A 16,612-nucleotide genomic window follows, 5' to 3' on the forward strand; every position below is an offset into this window, starting at 1 on the left:
TTACTAACATAGGAAACCGAAATAAACCCTTATTCTGTTATGTTTTTAAAAACTATCATTTGCGAACATAGAGTAATTGCCACTTGTTGACTGTAAATTTTTAAAAATAATATTAATTTTCGAAAACAAATTTGTATAAAAGTTTCTCAAAATATAATTCATCTGCGAGCTGGTGATAGTACAATTTTCCACATGGATATTCAAGTGTTGTTGTGTATTTTTCTCAATAAAACTTCGAATTTCTGGATAATTAATCATCTTACGGAATAACCCTGCTTTCCCCATGTTCCTTCCCATTCTCTTTCTACTTTCGTACCGCAATTTCACCCAACTATTGTCTGCGTCTCTCTTCTTTTATACTAGTTTTCACTACTCTCTGCAACTAGGTCATCTGTCGGATCAGGTCGAAATGGAGGGAGAGATGGTCATCCTACCAGAGAGACACCGGACATTGTCTACGAATTTCACAAGGTGTGTACTGCTTTATCGAATTTTTTAGTACAACAAGTCAATTCTTCTTAATCTTTTTCGCTCATTTGATATGTTTAATGCTAAAATAAAGTTCCAGAGATGCGGCTTGGGTTCGGGTGTTTAGAACCAAAAGCTGCAAAATTCTTCCATTCATACGGTCTTTTAGTATCTGGTTATCCATTTATATTCCTCGTATCTCCAATATTAGTCACATGCTTTCTAGCGACTGGATTAATTGGTTTAGAACCACTCAGTGATGCTTTATACCTATATACTCCAACAGATGCACCTAGTAAAGTAAGTTTTTAAAGAAATTTCTTGATAAGGATATTAATGATATTTATCACTGTTAATTGTGTACTTCAAATTGCTATGTTAATTAATTAATTAATGTAGGTTTGTTTTTGGTATGTTTTGTAATTTTTGAGTTTTGAACTCTAAATCTTTCATCTTCCAATACTTTTTCCAGACGGAACGACGAATAATCCACGACGCGTGGCCACTTGTCGATGGAACGTTTGTTGCTGGACGTGCTGTAACACAGTCTCGTGAAGTTCAAGTAAAGTTTGAGTTTGGTAATATTAACCCTTTTGTTTTTTTTTGCAGGTTGCAGTAGTAGCAAGAAGTGGTGGAAATATACTTGATAGAGTCTTCTCTAATGAACTTAAACTTATGGAATCCTTCATCAGGAATAATATCACAGTAGGAAATTTGTACTCTTTTTCTGTGAATGTATGATTATGTGTAAACATTCAGGTCCAATTCAGCAATCGTACGTGGTCTTTTGCCGATTTATGCCTAGCTGGCCCTGATGGTCGATGTGCAAATAATGATCATATTCAATTGGCATCCCGACTTCATCAACATGGAATTAATATAACTTATCCAACTGTTAGATTATCTGACAAGTAAGTGCAGTCCTTTTAAAATAATAAAATTTAGTGTTCTTGTGCCCATAACAAAATGCCGAACTGTTTGAGCGGCAAAAAACTATGTCAAAACATGATTATAAAAAACTTGTATGTACAACAGCTCATTGTTTCTTCAGGAGTGCCTACATCGCATCTGCCCTTGGCGGTGTCAAACTTGCAAAAGGAGACAATGGAGAAAATATAATTGTCGAAGCAACTGCATGGCTTCTGATATATCAACTGAAATTCTATCCAAACGAAATTTCATATGTTTCTGGATTATGGGAACGAGTAAGGAAATCTAAAAATCTTTACGATATTAAGATTTTTTTAACTTTAGAAATAATGTTTTTTGGAAAATCAGAAAGTTTAGAAATCGAAGAACTCTACCTTTTTGAATGTGCAAGATGAATTAAAGTGATTGAGTTGCTGGAACTTTTCTGAGAAATTGATAAGAAAACCATTGAAAATATTAAATTAATATTTTTAGGAATTCAAAAATAAAATGGATGAGTATAAGAAGCAAGCGAAATACATTTCTATAACATATTTTCACTCTCAAACACTTTCCGATGAATTGAATAGAAATGCGGAAAGATTGGCACCAAAGTAAGTTAAAAAGCGTGTTCTTTTAAATCTATTGATTTTTTACTTTTCAGATTCATTGGAGCATTTGTAATCTTAGTATGCTTCTCGGTATTATGCTCAATTGTAACAATCAAAGGATCTGGATACATCGACTGGGTTGTCACAAAACCTATCCTTTCAGTTTTAGGTTAGATTTCTACAGTAGGGCACAAAGTTTATCTTCATTTTCAGGAGTATCAAATGCTGGCATGGGTATTGCCAGTGCAATGGGAATGCTGACATATTTGGAAATTCAATACAATGATATTATTGCTGTTATGCCATTTCTTGTAGTTGCCGTTGGAACCGACAATATGTTTTTGATGGTCGCTAGTTTAAAACGGACTGATAGAAATTTGAAGTATGATCAACGGATTGCCGAGTGTATGGCTGATGCAGCTGTATCTATTTTAATTACTGCACTCACAGGTTCGATATATAAGTTTCCAAAAAAAAATCTGAAATTTTATAAACAAGGATAACCGAAAAAAATTTAAGCGTAAGAAATTATGTAGCCACTCAGCCCTGGTATGTATATCTCAAATATACAATTGTTTTTCAGATGCACTCTCATTCGGTGTCGGAACAATCACAACAATTCCAGCTGTTCAGATCTTTTGTATTTATACAATGTGTGCTCTTCTGCTCACATTTGCCTATCAACTGACATTTTTCTGCGCGATTCTTGTTTACTACACTCGAATCGAAGAGCAAGGGCTTCACAGTATCTGGCTTCGCCCAGCTGTAACATATTCATCAACATCTCCGTTGAATGTGAAATTATTCTGGCTTGGCTCACAACCACAGAAACCTCTGCCATCATGTGGTACTGTAAGTAGTACATCAAGTGTGTCTACAATGACAAGTCAGGCAACTTCACCTGCTTCAAAACATCTTCATCATTGTGCTGCAACTTCATTTTTCAGAAATTGGTAGGGTTTTGAAAAGCTATAGCGTTCTGTTTTTTCTGGCTGACAAAAACTATCAGCTGGAAAGAAAAATTGTACTGTTCAAGAAACCAGGAATGTATGAACAAGAATTCCTGTCCGATTTTTAAAGCAAAATACGTCATTTATGAATGTTACTTTTTGCCAGTGAGGAAATCTTTAAAATCTTTCCTAAAGCATACAGAAAAATTTCAACTTTTTGGGATTTTTTATTTGCCGTCAGAAACCAGAAATTAGTCACTTTTCACAAAATTTAAAAGTTGATTGAAAGAAATTTCTACGAAATTTTTTCACAACTTTGGAGGCGTTCAAACTGTTTAAAAATTTCCGAAAAGCTAAATTTGTTTTGTATTCTTGTAATTTTGCCTTCAACTTTGGAATTTCTATAATAAAATCTGAAAATTCAACTCTAAAAGATGAAAGTTCATTGCATTTCAGGTACGCACCAGTTTTAATGCAACCTTGGATTCGAGCAATTGCCGGATTATGGTACCTCATTTATTTGGGAATCTCTATATATGGGTGTACTCATTTGAAAGAAGGACTTGAACCAGCCAATTTACTTGTCGATGATTCATATGCAACACCTCATTATCGCGTTCTTGAGAAACATTACTGGCATTATGGAGCAAGTCTTCAAATTGTTGTCAGTAATCCTCCAGATCTTAGAGATCCTGTTGAGAGAATTAATATGGATAAAATGGTATTTATTGAGAGCGATTCAATTCTTTTAGATTTTGGTTTCAGGCGTCTACATTTGCAAATTGTAAAGTGGCAATTGGAGATGACAGTGTTCAGTTTTGGTTGAGAGAAATGCAAGTTTCAGAGGAAATTCATAAAATTCAGTATGACAATGAGGTAGGTCAAAACTTTTTTTATTTTCCAATAGCACAAGACATGATTTCTTGTTTCAGAAGTTCTACGACCATGCAGCGCAGTACATTTATTCGGACATGTCCCAACCATGGGTGGTAGATGTCGTTTGGGGTCGGAACAACAATTCGGAGAGAATTATAAAAACGTTTCGATTTATGATTGGAATGCGAGATATTTCAACAACAACTAAACAAACTGAAGCAACAAATACCTTCAGAGAGATTGCATCAAGATTTGAACAATATAATGTAACAACTTATATGCCATTGTGGTTATTCACTGATCAATATGCCCTTGTAGTTCCCAACACAGTAAGTTGATACTTTTAAAGTAACGTTGACCTGGTCAATGTTTGAATAATGGCTTGAAGGTGGCGTATCGGTACTGCAAAACAATGTTAAACGTTACTCCAAAAATGCTAAAATATCCATTTATCACAGCTGTTTGGAAGTTTTAATTTTGAAACTTCAAAAAAAATGAAACGTTTTAGAAATTACTAAATAAGTATCATTTATTGGTTGTTAATATCTTCTATTTCAGATGCAAGACATCATAGTTGCTGTAGCATGTATGCTTGTCATATCAGCTCTTCTCATTCCTCAACCAGTTTGCTCTTTCTGGGTTGCTGTTACAATTGGATCAATTGATTTGGGAGTTCTCGGATTTATGACGCTTTGGAATGTTAACCTTGATGCAATTTCAATGATTACAATTATCATGTCTGTTGGATTTTCAGTCGATTATTCAGCTCATATAACATATGCATATGTTATTTCGAAAGAATCGACAACTTCAGCAAGAGTTTGTGATGCTCTTGGAGATCTCGGATGGCCTGTTGCGCAAGGTTTTTTTAAAACAAATTTACATGCGTGAAGTTTAAAAGGGTTTCCAAAATTTCTCAAGACTACAGTACTCCTACATTAGCCCAACCCACTTTTACTTCAAAACTCAAAATTCATATTTTCAAAACTACATTAAACCTACAGTACTCCAACCGTACCCCAGAATATTCCATCATTCAACAATCTTTAAGTCATCCTTTAAAAAACTCAAACTTATCTCTCTTACAGTACCCCCAGAGTCCTGTTATCCTGTAACACAATCCTTACAGACAGTCGTTGTCTTACAACCACATTTACAGGTGCAATGTCAACAATTTTGGCAGTTTCTGTATTGTCTGATGTGCCTGCTTATATGATTGTTACATTTTTCAAGACAGTTTTTCTCGCAATTTCAATTGGATTCCTTCATGGATTAGTATTTCTTCCGTTGATGCTTTCCGTTTTTGTTGGTAAGATTTTTGACATTCACATTTCAAATATATCAATTAAATATTGTATTTATCTAGGTTGCTGTTCATCAAATAAAATCGAGACTAAATCAGTGAAAGAACCTCGTTTTGTTGGAAGATACTGATGGAATTTCTCTCAAATATCACATTTCCCACCACATTAATGATCTCATTTTTCTATTGAACCCGTGTGTAAAATATTTCTAGTTTTGATAAACTTTGAACGAATATTAAGATGTTTCAACACTTTATTTCCTATTTTTCACGATGTACAGATATTCAATGAAATGGAATTCAACTGTCAAATCGTCAGCTTGAATTTAGTGGTGTTGACTCATTTCGTATAATCATTTCAGCAACTTCATCATCTTTCTGAAACTGAAAAGTCTCTAAGTTGTTCAATCGCATTGGTAATTGTGGGGCTGGCGGTCTTGACTGAACTTCCACACGGTTATCAATTGGTGATTGTTCAATTGGTCCTGAAACAAATTAGTTTGTGGAAAAATTCCATCCTGTTTTTCTAATTTCTAATACCTCATTTCTACATACGTGAATATCCTATGCCTACCTTGTTAGAAGCTGCTTATATGCCTATCTCTTGTCTACCCATGTCCATTCCTCGTTTCTAACTTGTATGTTCTTACATTATGCCTATATCGAACCTCTCTAAATACGTATCTACCTATTAAAAGCCTACATTCATGCCTCGTATATTTTCAAGTTCCTAGCAATGTGCCTGCCCTTCGCCTACTTCAAATCTACTTCTTATCTGCATGTCTAAATGATTAGATAATGCCTATATCTTGCCTGGCTACCTCATTGCCGCATTTTTACGAACGAACAGTTTTTAATAGGAATTAATTCAGAATAATCTCAATGCTCAAACATAATATTTCCCAGAATGTTTAAATTACTTTGCATTCTCTGGAATGGAACAAAATGTCCTGGAATCGGTGGGCCTGCTCCTAACAATGGCATTGTTAATGGACGAAGTGCATTCAGCAAAGCTCCTTCTGAAAAGGCAAAAAATGGCATGATAACGAAACAAAATTGAATATTCTTTAAATTGTTGAATTTTTTAACTTTTAGAAATCTGTTTCTCGGACATGCTTGAGAAAAGTTAGGCTATATCTCAACAAAATATTGTTCTACCTTTCCCAATTTTTATATTAAGTCTAAATATATATCAGGTTTAGAATAATTATAAGTATCATTATTTCGTGGAAAGAACGAATTCAGCATCCTTCAATATTTGTGGGCTCAAGTTTTATGTAACCATGCAAACTTCACCAGAATTAGTTTAATATTATGAATCTCTATAAATAAAAAACTTATCAGAATTAAGTTTAATATTATTATTTTAATTAAAGCTAGTTGACATAAAGAAGAACAAAAAATAAAACAAAGTGGCAACCAACCCATAACCAATAATCCATTTCTCGATACAGCTTCCCGTGTTGCAATTGAATTTAACTGATTCACAAGAGATTCTTGTTCCGACATCTCTGAATAATTTTACTTTATTTTCATAAAAGATTATGTTTGCAAATATTTCATATATTACCAACTTACTTGCTAAAAACGTCCGATCATCTTCAATAGTCGGAGGTGGAGCTGGACGAATGATGACTTGTTGACCTGGAAGAGGTGGTGGAGGTATTGGAGCAGGAATTGGTGATTCAATAGATACAGATGTCATTGTATTTGTTTCCAAATTGTGTCGTCCAGTTAATGGTTGACCGTCTGGATTCATCTGTAATATTTATGTTACGATAAGAAAATTCAAAAATGGAAAACCTGATTATGTCGAATCGCTGCTTCTTTTGTCATTTTTTCAATTTGTAAATGCCGTAGATTTGTGTCTTCCAACATTCTTCGTACTTCCATTTCTACAATTAATATTTCGTTCATAGACGTTTCAATTATTTCACTTACCTGTCCATTGTCCGTAAACTTTCAAAAAATGTAGAAGTAGATACCAGGCAACTGTAGTTCTCATTCTAAATATTTTTCGGACGGATATTAATTAAATTATTTCAATAGACCAGAAAAACGTTCTAGCAGTTCCAATCACGGTTTTATTTTTTAAAATTATTTAAACTGTCTTTTTAGGACTTCAAAAAATACAAAAATTCTTTAAAAGTTGCAAAGCGTCCAAAATTATATGCATTCAGTGCGAAGCGAAAAAGTTATAAATTGGAAGTTATGCTAATTTAGCAAATTTTAACCAAAATTCCAATAATCCTTGAAAAACTTTTCTAACATTCAGAAGTCTAATTGCAAAAAATAGAGCAAGTATAAAAAATTTATTAGAAATCCAAAATTTAAAAAAAGAGCGGAGCCTATTTTTAGGTGTTCTAAAATTAATGTTCAACGAGCTAATAAATTTGAAAGTATTTAAAAATCAATTGATTCCAATCATGATCTGTAGTTTTTGTGAACATCTTATTGCATATATTGTAGGTTTTCCAAAAGGTAGCAGATGAGAAATGTTGCCTCAAAAATTACGGTAGCCGGTCTCAACACGACAAAATGTTGTTTTTTTAATGCAAAATTGTCTGCGTCTATAAAGAGTACTGTAGTGCCCAACTCCTCTCCTGTTTCATGAACATTCGAATAAATGTCAATTTTTGAAAACAATTAAGTACTATTAATAACAGGTGTACAGCACTTTTTAAAGGCGCACACTTTTTTGCATTTAATTAAAATTTGTCGTGTCGAGACCGGGAAATGTATAAGTTTAAGACAAAATTTCCCATAATCAAAAGTTTAAAAGCTTTTACTGTGGTTTTGGTATCTATTTGAACAAAAAAAACAAAAATTTAGATGAAAAATAAAATAGCCAGTGCGACTTGGCATAGCATAGCCATTCAGTCAGTTTGATTTAAAACTAGTTGGTTAGCCATGTGAAGTGCCAAAAAGGGTTTATAGTAGAAAGGAGAGAGGATGAATACGTAACAAAAAGTCACTTTTCTCTTTTTTTACTGTATTCCTTCTCCTCATAATCCGCCTTCCGATACTTTCATTTTTCGCCACGTCATTTCCTATTTCAGAAGACAATAGAATTAAAAAGTGAACATGGAGTTAGTCATCTAACAATGTGAACATTTTCAAGAAGCATTGATTTTATTCCGAAAAGTTAAGAATTCACTGATTCTCAGCATTATTTTTTATAGACAAATTAAAGCATTTTTTGTGCGGAAAAACCAGAGGGGGCATATGAGAATAAAAATAAAAACAAAGCACAACATTATGAGGAATAGAGAAGAGGAATAATTTTAACATTTTGAAGAAAAATTGGGAAGAGGAAAACAATTCAATCGAAAGCCACTACCCGCAACTATAGGAAATGAAATGAATGGTTGAAAAAACTGAAAATGGGCAAAGATTAAAACAACAAAATTTGAAATACATTATTGATTACCGGCAAATGCGAATACATTTTCTACTATTCAATAATATTTTCAACAACTGGATTCGAATGGTGAATATGTCGAAAATGAAGAAAAGTGATAGTATGCTACAGAAATCGAGCGTCTCACAAAATTAATACATACAGTTACGGATTTGTTAGAGTAATTTTGTGATACGCATGAAATGAAAATTGATTATGAGATGAGATTAACTTATCAAAAAACAATATTATTTTGGAATAGTTAATGTCCATAGTCATCAAAAGATGAATTTCCATGGAAATGTGGTTCTGTCGAGCCACTATGAGAATGACCATGACTCGATTCGAATCCACGTAATGCTCCAATCAATGCAAATCCAATAAACATCACTAAAAGTTTTAAAAGATTTGGATGCTCGTTGTCTCTTTCGTGAAGAAGAACCTGAAAATGTGTTTGAATTTTAACTCATCAAATGAAAAATATAAAACCTCGAAGAAAGTGACATAGATGAATGTTCCGACTGCAAGACCTTGCAGAATCGTGATCGTCAAATCTTTCCAGAGGGCATTATCAGCTGCTGATGTGACTGCAAGGCCAATCAGTGCACCAAGTGGAGTCATTGAAGCAAGTGTGAAGATTGAGATGATCACCTGAGAAATGAAAAATAGTTGTTTTTTTTAATTTGATAGTTTTTCAGAGAGTAAATCTTTCCTTACCCATTTAATCTGATGTGCATGAGTTCTGAACAATTGAAGGCCAACAGAAAATGCGACAATCAATTTGTGAACCATTAATGATAGGAATAAAGCAATAATCGTATCATTTCCTGATTGAACTCCAAATGCGAGACCTTCAATAATTGAATGAATTCCCAGTGCCAATACAAATGTAATTGATCGTACTCCATGAGAATGAGCATGTGGGCGAGATTTCATGAGAATTGGAGGATCCTCATCAATTGCTTCACAATTTGTTTCACATCGTTCTGGCTCGGCAAATGCAACTGGGGCGAATGTACTGAAAGAGAGCAATTTTATTTTAGAAATCTGTTTTTTTTGAAAGGGAGTTTACGAACAAAGAGTATGGAAGAGATTTATTTGCGATAGAACTGACAGAGGAAAACAATTATATTTTTGGACCATTGGATTTAGATATTTTATATTTTACATATAAAATTAATTGTTGCTTCTTAATCAATTATTATGAAATTAAAATGACCAAAAAAGCATAATAAAACATTTTTAACCTTTTTTGAGTCAAAAAGTGGTAAAAACTAAGCTGGTGCCCCCTTTTGAGAAATCTAAATTTTCCAAAAAATAAAAAAAAAGACTTCCAAAAAATGGTTAAAACTCGGTTTTTGCCGGCTTTTTGACTTGAAATACAAAATTTTCCAAAAATTGAATTCCGATTTTTTTGTTGTTGGAAAAACTGCGATTTTTTTCATTACGCTTATTGAATGATACGAGAGACACTTTATGTGATAAACGAAGGAAAGACGGGGAATAGAGTTCTAACAAATAAGAAGAAGCGTTTTAAAAATCCTCATAAAAGTCGATAACAAAAGGAAAAAGCATTTTCTTAAAGAAAGAAAGGACAATTTGAAATACCATTCACTTCCTTCTTCATCATCATTTTCCCCAAATAATAAATCTCCGTTCAAAGTGCTACCGTATGATGAGAATCGATTCTGATTACGGCTAATTCGACGACCGTATCTGCGATTTTTAAATACAATTTTTTTACTAAAATAAATGTTTTGTTAAAACTGAATCTACTATCATATTGAAATTTTTGGAAAAAAAAATTTCAAAAAACATACTGTGTAGCATTAGCAGTACATTCATTTGATCCTCTTCTCTCGTGTACAGTTAATGGGCAATGAGTTTGACAATGTCCATCTCCTTCTTTTTCCTCCGATATCGCTCGTTTTGTTGTTTTCGTCAGTGCAGTCGTTTCATCAACTGTAATATAAATATTTATGAATGCCATTAAAATCAGTTTTGGTTTGAAATTCAGAAATAGTTACTGAAGCTTTGCAATTTTAGCAACGGTCTCGACACGACAATTTTTGCTGAATGAAGAAAGGTGTGCGTCTTTAAAAAGTACTGTAATTTCAAATTTTCGTTGTTGCGGAGTGTTATCTCTATTTTTCAAAGTTTTTCGATCAAAAGAATACTTTAGGTTTGAAAAACTACATTATCTACAACAAACCGTTAAAAAAACTATAAAAATCGATAAAAAATTCCGCAGAATGCTGAAGCACCGAGAATTTGAAATTACAGTAATCTTTGAAGGCACACAAATTTTTGCATTTAAATAAATATTGTCGTGTCGAGATTGGTACCGTATTTTTGGCGCAGAAATCGCAAAATTTCACGTTTCAATTATAATTTTGATAGAAAAAACAAAAAGAAGCTAAAAATTAAACTTTTCGAGATGAGGTGTATTTTTGACCCAGAAATTCGCGTATGTTTTACAGCATTTCAATTTTAAAAACTCACCAACAAGGTCGTCTTCTTTTTTCTTAATTTCATCAACAGTATCAGCCATACAACATCCTCCAGCGCCAGAAGCTTCGACACTTTTTGAAGCCAATGGAGGTGTAGTTTCATGATGATGATGATCATGTCCGTGACCATGTCCATGTCCATGAGCAAATGATGGAATTATCATAATAACGACTTCTTCGAGAAAGAAGATAAGAAAGAATCCGAGACAAGATAAAAGTTCTCCGACTGGATAATCGATACGAAAATTATGAACTGTATCGAGGGTTTCAAGATTTTCACGAAGTTCTGGGAAAAGATGAAGGAAACACGTGGCAAGAAAGACTCCTGAAAAATTATAAAACTAATAAAATATTTTAAAACATTTCCGAACCTCCAGAAAAGCATGTCAAAAGGCAGAGAACAAGGGAAACGTGTTTGTGTTTTGATGAGCTCTGAGCTGTCGCTGCTTCATGCCGTAATTTGTGAAGTACCTGAAAAACATTAGTGAAATATTAATACACAAATCTCAATAATTTCTCACTTTTAATGGCGATAATCCAACGATAACTGTGAGCGAAAACATTACAAACATTAACACCAATTTCAGTATTGCTTCGTTCATTTTGTTTTCTGGAAAAAAAACTAAAATAAAAGTTATGCACGAAAAAGTTGGCAACGGGGCGGTCCGGAGGGTGCAGCTGATAAGAATAATTGATAACAGTGTGCTTTGTTCTAGTTTTCAAAGAAAAGTATATAAAAGCGGAAGGGAAATGAGAGAACGCGCGAGAATTCAGTTAAACCAGAAGAATTATTGTTGATATCGATTAGAAGATAATGTAGAATCAGAAATAGTGTGAATAGCGGTTTCAATAATAAAAATAACAATAAAACCAACGGCTATCGAATGTAAATATTTGTATTTGTATTTTAAAAAATCATTTATAATCTAAAGAAAGAAGAAAATTCTTTAAATTTAACGCCAAATTCGGCATAAGGCTGTGCAAAGATGTGCCTTTAGGCCTGCGGGGTGAGGCCTGAATCTCGCAACGACACTCCGAAATAACGCAGACGCGTGCTGTTTAGCAAAAAACAGTTTCAATGACGATTTTTGAATTTTAACCTTAACTTAAATAATTACCCGTTTTCCTTCGAAGTTTCTTTCGTTAAAATGCTAATTTTGGATGTTGTTCATGATGCACTTCATTTCGAATCATCCTAACGTAATTTAAACTCAAAGAAAAATCATAACACTCAGAATATGCTATGAAACGAATAACGGTAGAAGGTTATTGAATAGTCCCACTAGTTTCATTGAAATAGCTTTCATAAGTATTAGGAAATGCATTATTTTGTTCTTTCGATAGTGTTCGATGGTATTACTACAGAAATGTTCATTTTAAAGTTGTCTTCTACGATCGGTAAAAACTGACGATTAACGCGTTTGTTTACAATTGTTTTAATGTTTTAGTTTTAAAGTTTTAAAAACGATTAGGAGTTTTTCATTTTTATTTACACTCATTTTTCTCCTCTCAGCCCTCATTTATCCGACTTGGCGTGTTAAGTCATGTCTCGAATTTTTATAGGTTTTCTCTCTGTATGATTCCGTCTCGGCGACAGCGATACTTTCGCCCGAACTCACCGCCAGTGACATCATCTTCTTCCGGAGCAGGAAGCAGTCACCAGACTATGAATCCATCGAATATGAATGTTTTAGAGCAGGCCGAATTAGTTATCGATGGAGGTGATCCAGGTAATATTTACGAGTTTTATTTACCACCTTTGCAAACACAGCTTTTCGACTTTTTGCATGAGGTATATTAAATTCAAATTTTCCAGGGGATGAACAACAAGTTGCCCATGAAGAAATTGTAGACGACGGTTCGACTGAAATGGTTGTTGATCACCATCATCATCCACAACTTCGTGGTAATCCAATGCATCATCATCACTATGATAACCGTCAATCAGCTCCTGCTTATCAAGTTCCACAACAACAATCTCAATCAATTCGTAGAGGAGTTGGCCGTCCGATGGCTCCTCGTCCACAAAGTTACCCACATAATATGGATATGGTTCAGAAATTGCAAAATAAAAATGTCTATATGCCAGCTCAGCAGAGACCTCAGACAAGAATTTCTCCAGCCGGCGCGAGAATTGTCAGCTTTGCTGGAAGAAAACGAGATAATTCTGATGGGCTTCCTCCAGGTGTAAAGGTAATTTTTTTGGTCGAGATATTAAATTTATTAATATTCCTTTTCAGAAAATGAACATGCCCGCAGCTCGCCCACATCAGCAGCAAACTCAACAACAATCTCATCTGCAGCAAGGTCAACAATCACAGAAAAATCTGCAACCTGTCAAAGTAGTTCGTCTGGCTTCAAGTGTGGCTCGTGCAAATCCGACAGCATCCGAACATGCTCTTATCGAAATCGAGAATAATATCAAACAAACAATAGAAGATGCAAAAGTCGATACTGAGAGATTAAGAGAATTACAAGAAGCTGACTTCTCACAGGATGAATATCATCAATATCTTGGAATGTTGATTATGGATCTGGAAAGATCAAATGAGGCGAACTCGACTCTGACAACATATTATCGCGAACGACAACGACATGAAAAGACTATTTCGGAAGCCAGAGAAAATGCATTTTCAGCTAGAATTCGTCAGTTGGAGACTGAAAATCGAAAATTGAGGGATTCGATTCATGTGATGTATTATGGAAAGTTCAATGAGGCTGGAGGTCATAACAATATTTATCGAAATGATCATATGGTAATTTTCAGTTAAATTACATTTTATTAAATATGAATTACAATATGTTTTTTTACAACTTTCAAAATTGATAAAACAATAAAAATAAGATATCCCTTTTGCAAACATTTATTGGATTTCAGGGTCAAATGATGGTTGAAGAGCCCGAAGAGCATGTTGTTATTGAAGGACACGTGGGCAATAATCAAGAAGGAGTACGTTTTAAAAAAAAGTCTATTATACAAAAAAAAGAGCTTCAATGTTTTGAAATGCAGAATAAAATCTTGAACCTGTAAATTATTTTCTCAAAGCTATGTAAACGGAAAACCAATGACTGAGAACTGAAATTCCATTTTTATTACTAATTTATCTTAAAAGTACACCTTCTGGGGAAATGCAGTCGAAACTCTCCAAAAAACTTAACTGCTTTGTCATCGAGCAAATTTGGAAGAAAGTTTGAATTATTAATTTATAGTGAAATTACGAATTTAGTAAACATCTTGGTTTTTTTAAACTTATCAAAATGTTCGATTTTGTTTCTAAACAATAATAAAAAAGTTCGTAATAATAATAATAATTTATTTTAGGAAGAAGTTCCACAAGAGTGGATTGTCGAGGAGACTGTTGATGAACATCGAATGCATTTGGAAGGAATGGAAGCAGATGATCATATGGTTGAGGATCAACAACAACAGGATGAAGAACATGAAGATGTTAAAGATAAAAACTTGCTCGCTGGTGGAAGTGGAAGATCTGGATGAAATTTTTAACTTTTTATCTGGAAACCTGATTAATTTATTCGTTTCATCCTCTCTTTCATTCATCTATATTCTTCTGTTGTTAAATTATTCCTTTATGCCTACCGGAATCGCAAACTAATCAAAACAGACTAAACTTTACGAAACTACGGTCAAAAACTGTCACATTGCGTTCCAAATATTATTTATGTTTCCAATCCCAAATTTTGAAAATTAATTTACAAAATTCTCGGGTCTTATCGATTTCATCACTTTTCTGTTTAACTTTCCAATTTTTAAAATTTACAATTCTTTTTAATCTCACCTTAAGCTCCACAGGATCCCATTTTCATTCTTGATTATCAAATTAACATCTCTAGAAGGCAGGCCCTTCTTTCTTCCCACCCCCCCCCCCCCCCCCCCCACCTCTCTCATTATTCCCAGAACTAGTTTAAGAGCATTTTAAGCTACACTTTGAAATATCCAATACAAAATAAAGTTATAGTTTGAAATTTTTTATTCTGATGAATCTGTTGATATTTCCTGTTTAATACAGGTTCTGTACCTAAAAAGGATTACCGAAGATAGTAAATTCAAAATATTGTTTTGTAGAAAAATAAAATGACGGGAGGTTTAATTGTTGCCGGTTTGGGTCTCGCTGCAGTCGGATTTGGAGCTCGATATGTCCTTCGAAATCAGGCGCTTATTAAAAAAGGAATGGAGGCGATTCCAGTTGCTGGTGGAGCTGTTAGTGTTTATTTTTTGAAAGTTTTAATTTAAAAATGCCAAATTTCAGTTTAGCAACTATTATCGTGGAGGTTTCGATCAAAAGATGTCACGAGCCGAAGCAGCGAAAATTTTGGGCGTTGCGCCGTCAGCAAAACCGGCGAAAATTAAGGAAGCTCATAAAAAAGTCATGATTGTAAATCATCCAGATAGAGGTAATTAAAATTAATTTCTCTGAAATGAAATTTTAAATTAAAGTATCGTATTTTCGTTATCCGAAATGCAAAGTTGAAGGCGGGTCTCGCCCCACTTTATTCGGATTTTTCCTTTTTAAAAATTGCGAGCAAAATACTAAAAATATTTTACTTTTTAGTTTTAACCCCTCATACTTTAAAAAAAGTTAAGAAAAAAACCCTAATTCTTTTTCTCTTTTTTCCACTCATTTGCTCTTCTCACTCATGCTCAATGAAGCAGCAAATAATGAGTTACTCTTCCAAAATTAGCTTAGAGCTTCATTAAACATGAATTGCCAGATTTTAAAATGTTTTTCTCATTTTCAGGAGGATCTCCATATTTGGCTGCCAAAATCAACGAGGCCAAAGATTTGATGGAATCATCGAAAAGCTGATCGAAAAAAACTATTATTTCTTCTATTTTATGTTTTGTTTTCATTAGTGTGATGTAGAATCAATGAAATATCAGATTTAAACAGATTTTTTTAGAGTTCAAATGTGGATAGAAATACCAGATATAAATCTTCTTTTCGTGTTTTTTTAAAACTTTTCCCTCGGGACTTATTGAAAAGTCGGTTCTTTTCTTTATTTTTGAAAAAAAATTCAATAACTTTCGGTCATTTTTAAATTTCAGTAAAAAATTCCGATAAATCTGTAGTTCCTGTAATCTTTTACGATTTTTTTTTTCAATTTTCAAAAAAAAACACAATTTTTTTCAATTATTCCCTCAAAAAACAGCGAAAAATCTAACAGCATTCTTTTCCTTTTATCCTAAATAACATAATTCAAAATAAGAACTTTGAGCAGTTCAGACAATCTTATCTTAGATGTCTTATCAATTAATATTGATTTTTCATTCGTTATAATTTCAAATGATAAGCTATCAAATGTGTATCTTCTTGTTTGTAACCGACCAGTTACCATTTAAAAGATACTCAGATAGTCATACAAAAAACATTTATATAGGCGGTGCACTTTTCTCCATTTTTCTGAGTGGAAAAACGCGTAGTCACCACTTAAACGTCAACGGAACCTAATTTGATATCCGTGAGGGAGATGCTCCAGACTCCGCCCACTTCTTTTCTCTTCTCCCATTTTCTCTGCTTTCTCCCTTTCGTTTTTCATCTTTTATATGCAAATATATTCCTCCCTTC

The 16,612-nt window shown here is 33.6% G+C and overlaps 5 protein-coding genes across 6 annotated transcripts; 3 read left to right on the top strand and 2 right to left on the bottom strand.

Annotated features, from left to right (window-relative positions):
* The first annotated feature begins 568 nt into the window (after positions 1-568).
* ptr-10 (SSD domain-containing protein) lies at positions 569-5,445 on the top strand. The gene is made up of 15 exons (NM_001383129.3): positions 569-768; positions 941-1,030; positions 1,078-1,173; positions 1,228-1,379; positions 1,520-1,673; positions 1,873-1,991; positions 2,042-2,157; positions 2,202-2,438; positions 2,572-2,941; positions 3,395-3,659; positions 3,704-3,814; positions 3,871-4,143; positions 4,373-4,676; positions 4,974-5,123; positions 5,181-5,445. Exons 1-15 carry the CDS (start codon positions 571-573, stop codon positions 5,246-5,248), a joined length of 2,703 nt encoding a protein of 900 aa, NP_001370752.1. The 5' UTR covers positions 569-570; the 3' UTR covers positions 5,249-5,445.
* On the bottom strand, positions 5,354-8,022 carry F55F8.8 (uncharacterized protein). Its single transcript, NM_059258.3, has 6 exons — positions 7,059-8,022; positions 6,921-7,012; positions 6,696-6,876; positions 6,542-6,628; positions 6,038-6,136; positions 5,354-5,602 (listed from the first exon to the last, which is right to left on the bottom strand). The coding sequence occupies exons 1-6, from the start codon at positions 7,120-7,122 to the stop codon at positions 5,433-5,435; spliced, it is 693 nt and encodes a 230-aa protein (NP_491659.1). The 5' UTR covers positions 7,123-8,022; the 3' UTR covers positions 5,354-5,432.
* Positions 8,023-8,231: 209 nt separating this feature from the next.
* On the bottom strand, positions 8,232-11,637 carry zipt-2.4 (Zinc transporter ZIP3). Of its 2 annotated transcripts, NM_001380347.3 has the most exons (8): positions 11,549-11,637; positions 11,399-11,498; positions 11,020-11,352; positions 10,338-10,479; positions 10,126-10,233; positions 9,235-9,535; positions 9,007-9,168; positions 8,232-8,959 (listed from the first exon to the last, which is right to left on the bottom strand). In NM_001380347.3, exons 1-8 carry the CDS (start codon positions 11,627-11,629, stop codon positions 8,780-8,782), a joined length of 1,407 nt encoding a protein of 468 aa, NP_001367898.1. In that variant the 5' UTR covers positions 11,630-11,637; the 3' UTR covers positions 8,232-8,779. The 2 variants fall into 2 exon arrangements, with proteins under 2 accessions (NP_001367898.1, NP_001249971.1); NM_001263042.2 differs by lacking the exon at positions 10,126-10,233 and having other exon boundaries at positions 8,235-8,959.
* A 951-nt stretch (positions 11,638-12,588) lies between these two features.
* Positions 12,589-14,894, top strand: T19B4.5 (uncharacterized protein). The gene is made up of 5 exons (NM_059260.3): positions 12,589-12,757; positions 12,844-13,220; positions 13,268-13,783; positions 13,906-13,977; positions 14,350-14,894. Exons 1-5 carry the CDS (start codon positions 12,694-12,696, stop codon positions 14,521-14,523), a joined length of 1,203 nt encoding a protein of 400 aa, NP_491661.1. The 5' UTR covers positions 12,589-12,693; the 3' UTR covers positions 14,524-14,894.
* Positions 14,895-15,111: 217 nt separating this feature from the next.
* On the top strand, positions 15,112-15,931 carry dnj-21 (Mitochondrial import inner membrane translocase subunit TIM14). Its single transcript, NM_059261.5, has 3 exons — positions 15,112-15,246; positions 15,296-15,440; positions 15,786-15,931. Exons 1-3 carry the CDS (start codon positions 15,121-15,123, stop codon positions 15,851-15,853), a joined length of 339 nt encoding a protein of 112 aa, NP_491662.1. The 5' UTR covers positions 15,112-15,120; the 3' UTR covers positions 15,854-15,931.
* Positions 15,932-16,612: the final 681 nt, after the last annotated feature.

Source organism: Caenorhabditis elegans, chromosome I (genome assembly GCF_000002985.6).
Source record: "Caenorhabditis elegans chromosome I".
Classification (NCBI taxonomy): Eukaryota; Metazoa; Nematoda; class Chromadorea; order Rhabditida; family Rhabditidae; genus Caenorhabditis; species Caenorhabditis elegans.

Excerpts from the sequence above, each read along its gene's own strand:
- ptr-10 (NM_001383129.3), top strand. The coding sequence starts at position 571 with ATGCGGCTTGGGTTCGGGTGTTTAGAACCAAAAGCTGCAAAATTCTTC. Across the intron at positions 1,674-1,872 it reads TTTCTGGATTATGGGAACGA|GAATTCAAAAATAAAATGGA; the intron begins GTAAGGAAATCT and ends TAATATTTTTAG. Across the intron at positions 4,677-4,973 it reads CGGATGGCCTGTTGCGCAAG|GTGCAATGTCAACAATTTTG; the intron begins GTTTTTTTAAAA and ends CCACATTTACAG.
- F55F8.8 (NM_059258.3), bottom strand. The coding sequence starts at position 7,122 with ATGAGAACTACAGTTGCCTGGTATCTACTTCTACATTTTTTGAAAGTT. Across the intron at positions 6,877-6,920 it reads CAGCGATTCGACATAATCAG|ATGAATCCAGACGGTCAACC; the intron begins GTTTTCCATTTT and ends TAAATATTACAG. Across the intron at positions 5,603-6,037 it reads TCCATTCCAGAGAATGCAAA|GACCAATTGAACAATCACCA; the intron begins GTAATTTAAACA and ends AATTTGTTTCAG.
- zipt-2.4 (NM_001380347.3), bottom strand. The coding sequence starts at position 11,629 with ATGAACGAAGCAATACTGAAATTGGTGTTAATGTTTGTAATGTTTTCG. Across the intron at positions 11,353-11,398 it reads TTTGACATGCTTTTCTGGAG|GAGTCTTTCTTGCCACGTGT; the intron begins GTTCGGAAATGT and ends ATAATTTTTCAG. Across the intron at positions 10,234-10,337 it reads TGTACTGCTAATGCTACACA|ATACGGTCGTCGAATTAGCC; the intron begins GTATGTTTTTTG and ends TAAAAATCGCAG.
- T19B4.5 (NM_059260.3), top strand. The coding sequence starts at position 12,694 with ATGAATCCATCGAATATGAATGTTTTAGAGCAGGCCGAATTAGTTATC. Across the intron at positions 13,221-13,267 it reads GGCTTCCTCCAGGTGTAAAG|AAAATGAACATGCCCGCAGC; the intron begins GTAATTTTTTTG and ends ATTCCTTTTCAG. Across the intron at positions 13,784-13,905 it reads TTTATCGAAATGATCATATG|GGTCAAATGATGGTTGAAGA; the intron begins GTAATTTTCAGT and ends ATTGGATTTCAG.
- dnj-21 (NM_059261.5), top strand. The coding sequence starts at position 15,121 with ATGACGGGAGGTTTAATTGTTGCCGGTTTGGGTCTCGCTGCAGTCGGA. Across the intron at positions 15,247-15,295 it reads TTCCAGTTGCTGGTGGAGCT|TTTAGCAACTATTATCGTGG; the intron begins GTTAGTGTTTAT and ends GCCAAATTTCAG. Across the intron at positions 15,441-15,785 it reads TGTAAATCATCCAGATAGAG|GAGGATCTCCATATTTGGCT; the intron begins GTAATTAAAATT and ends TCTCATTTTCAG.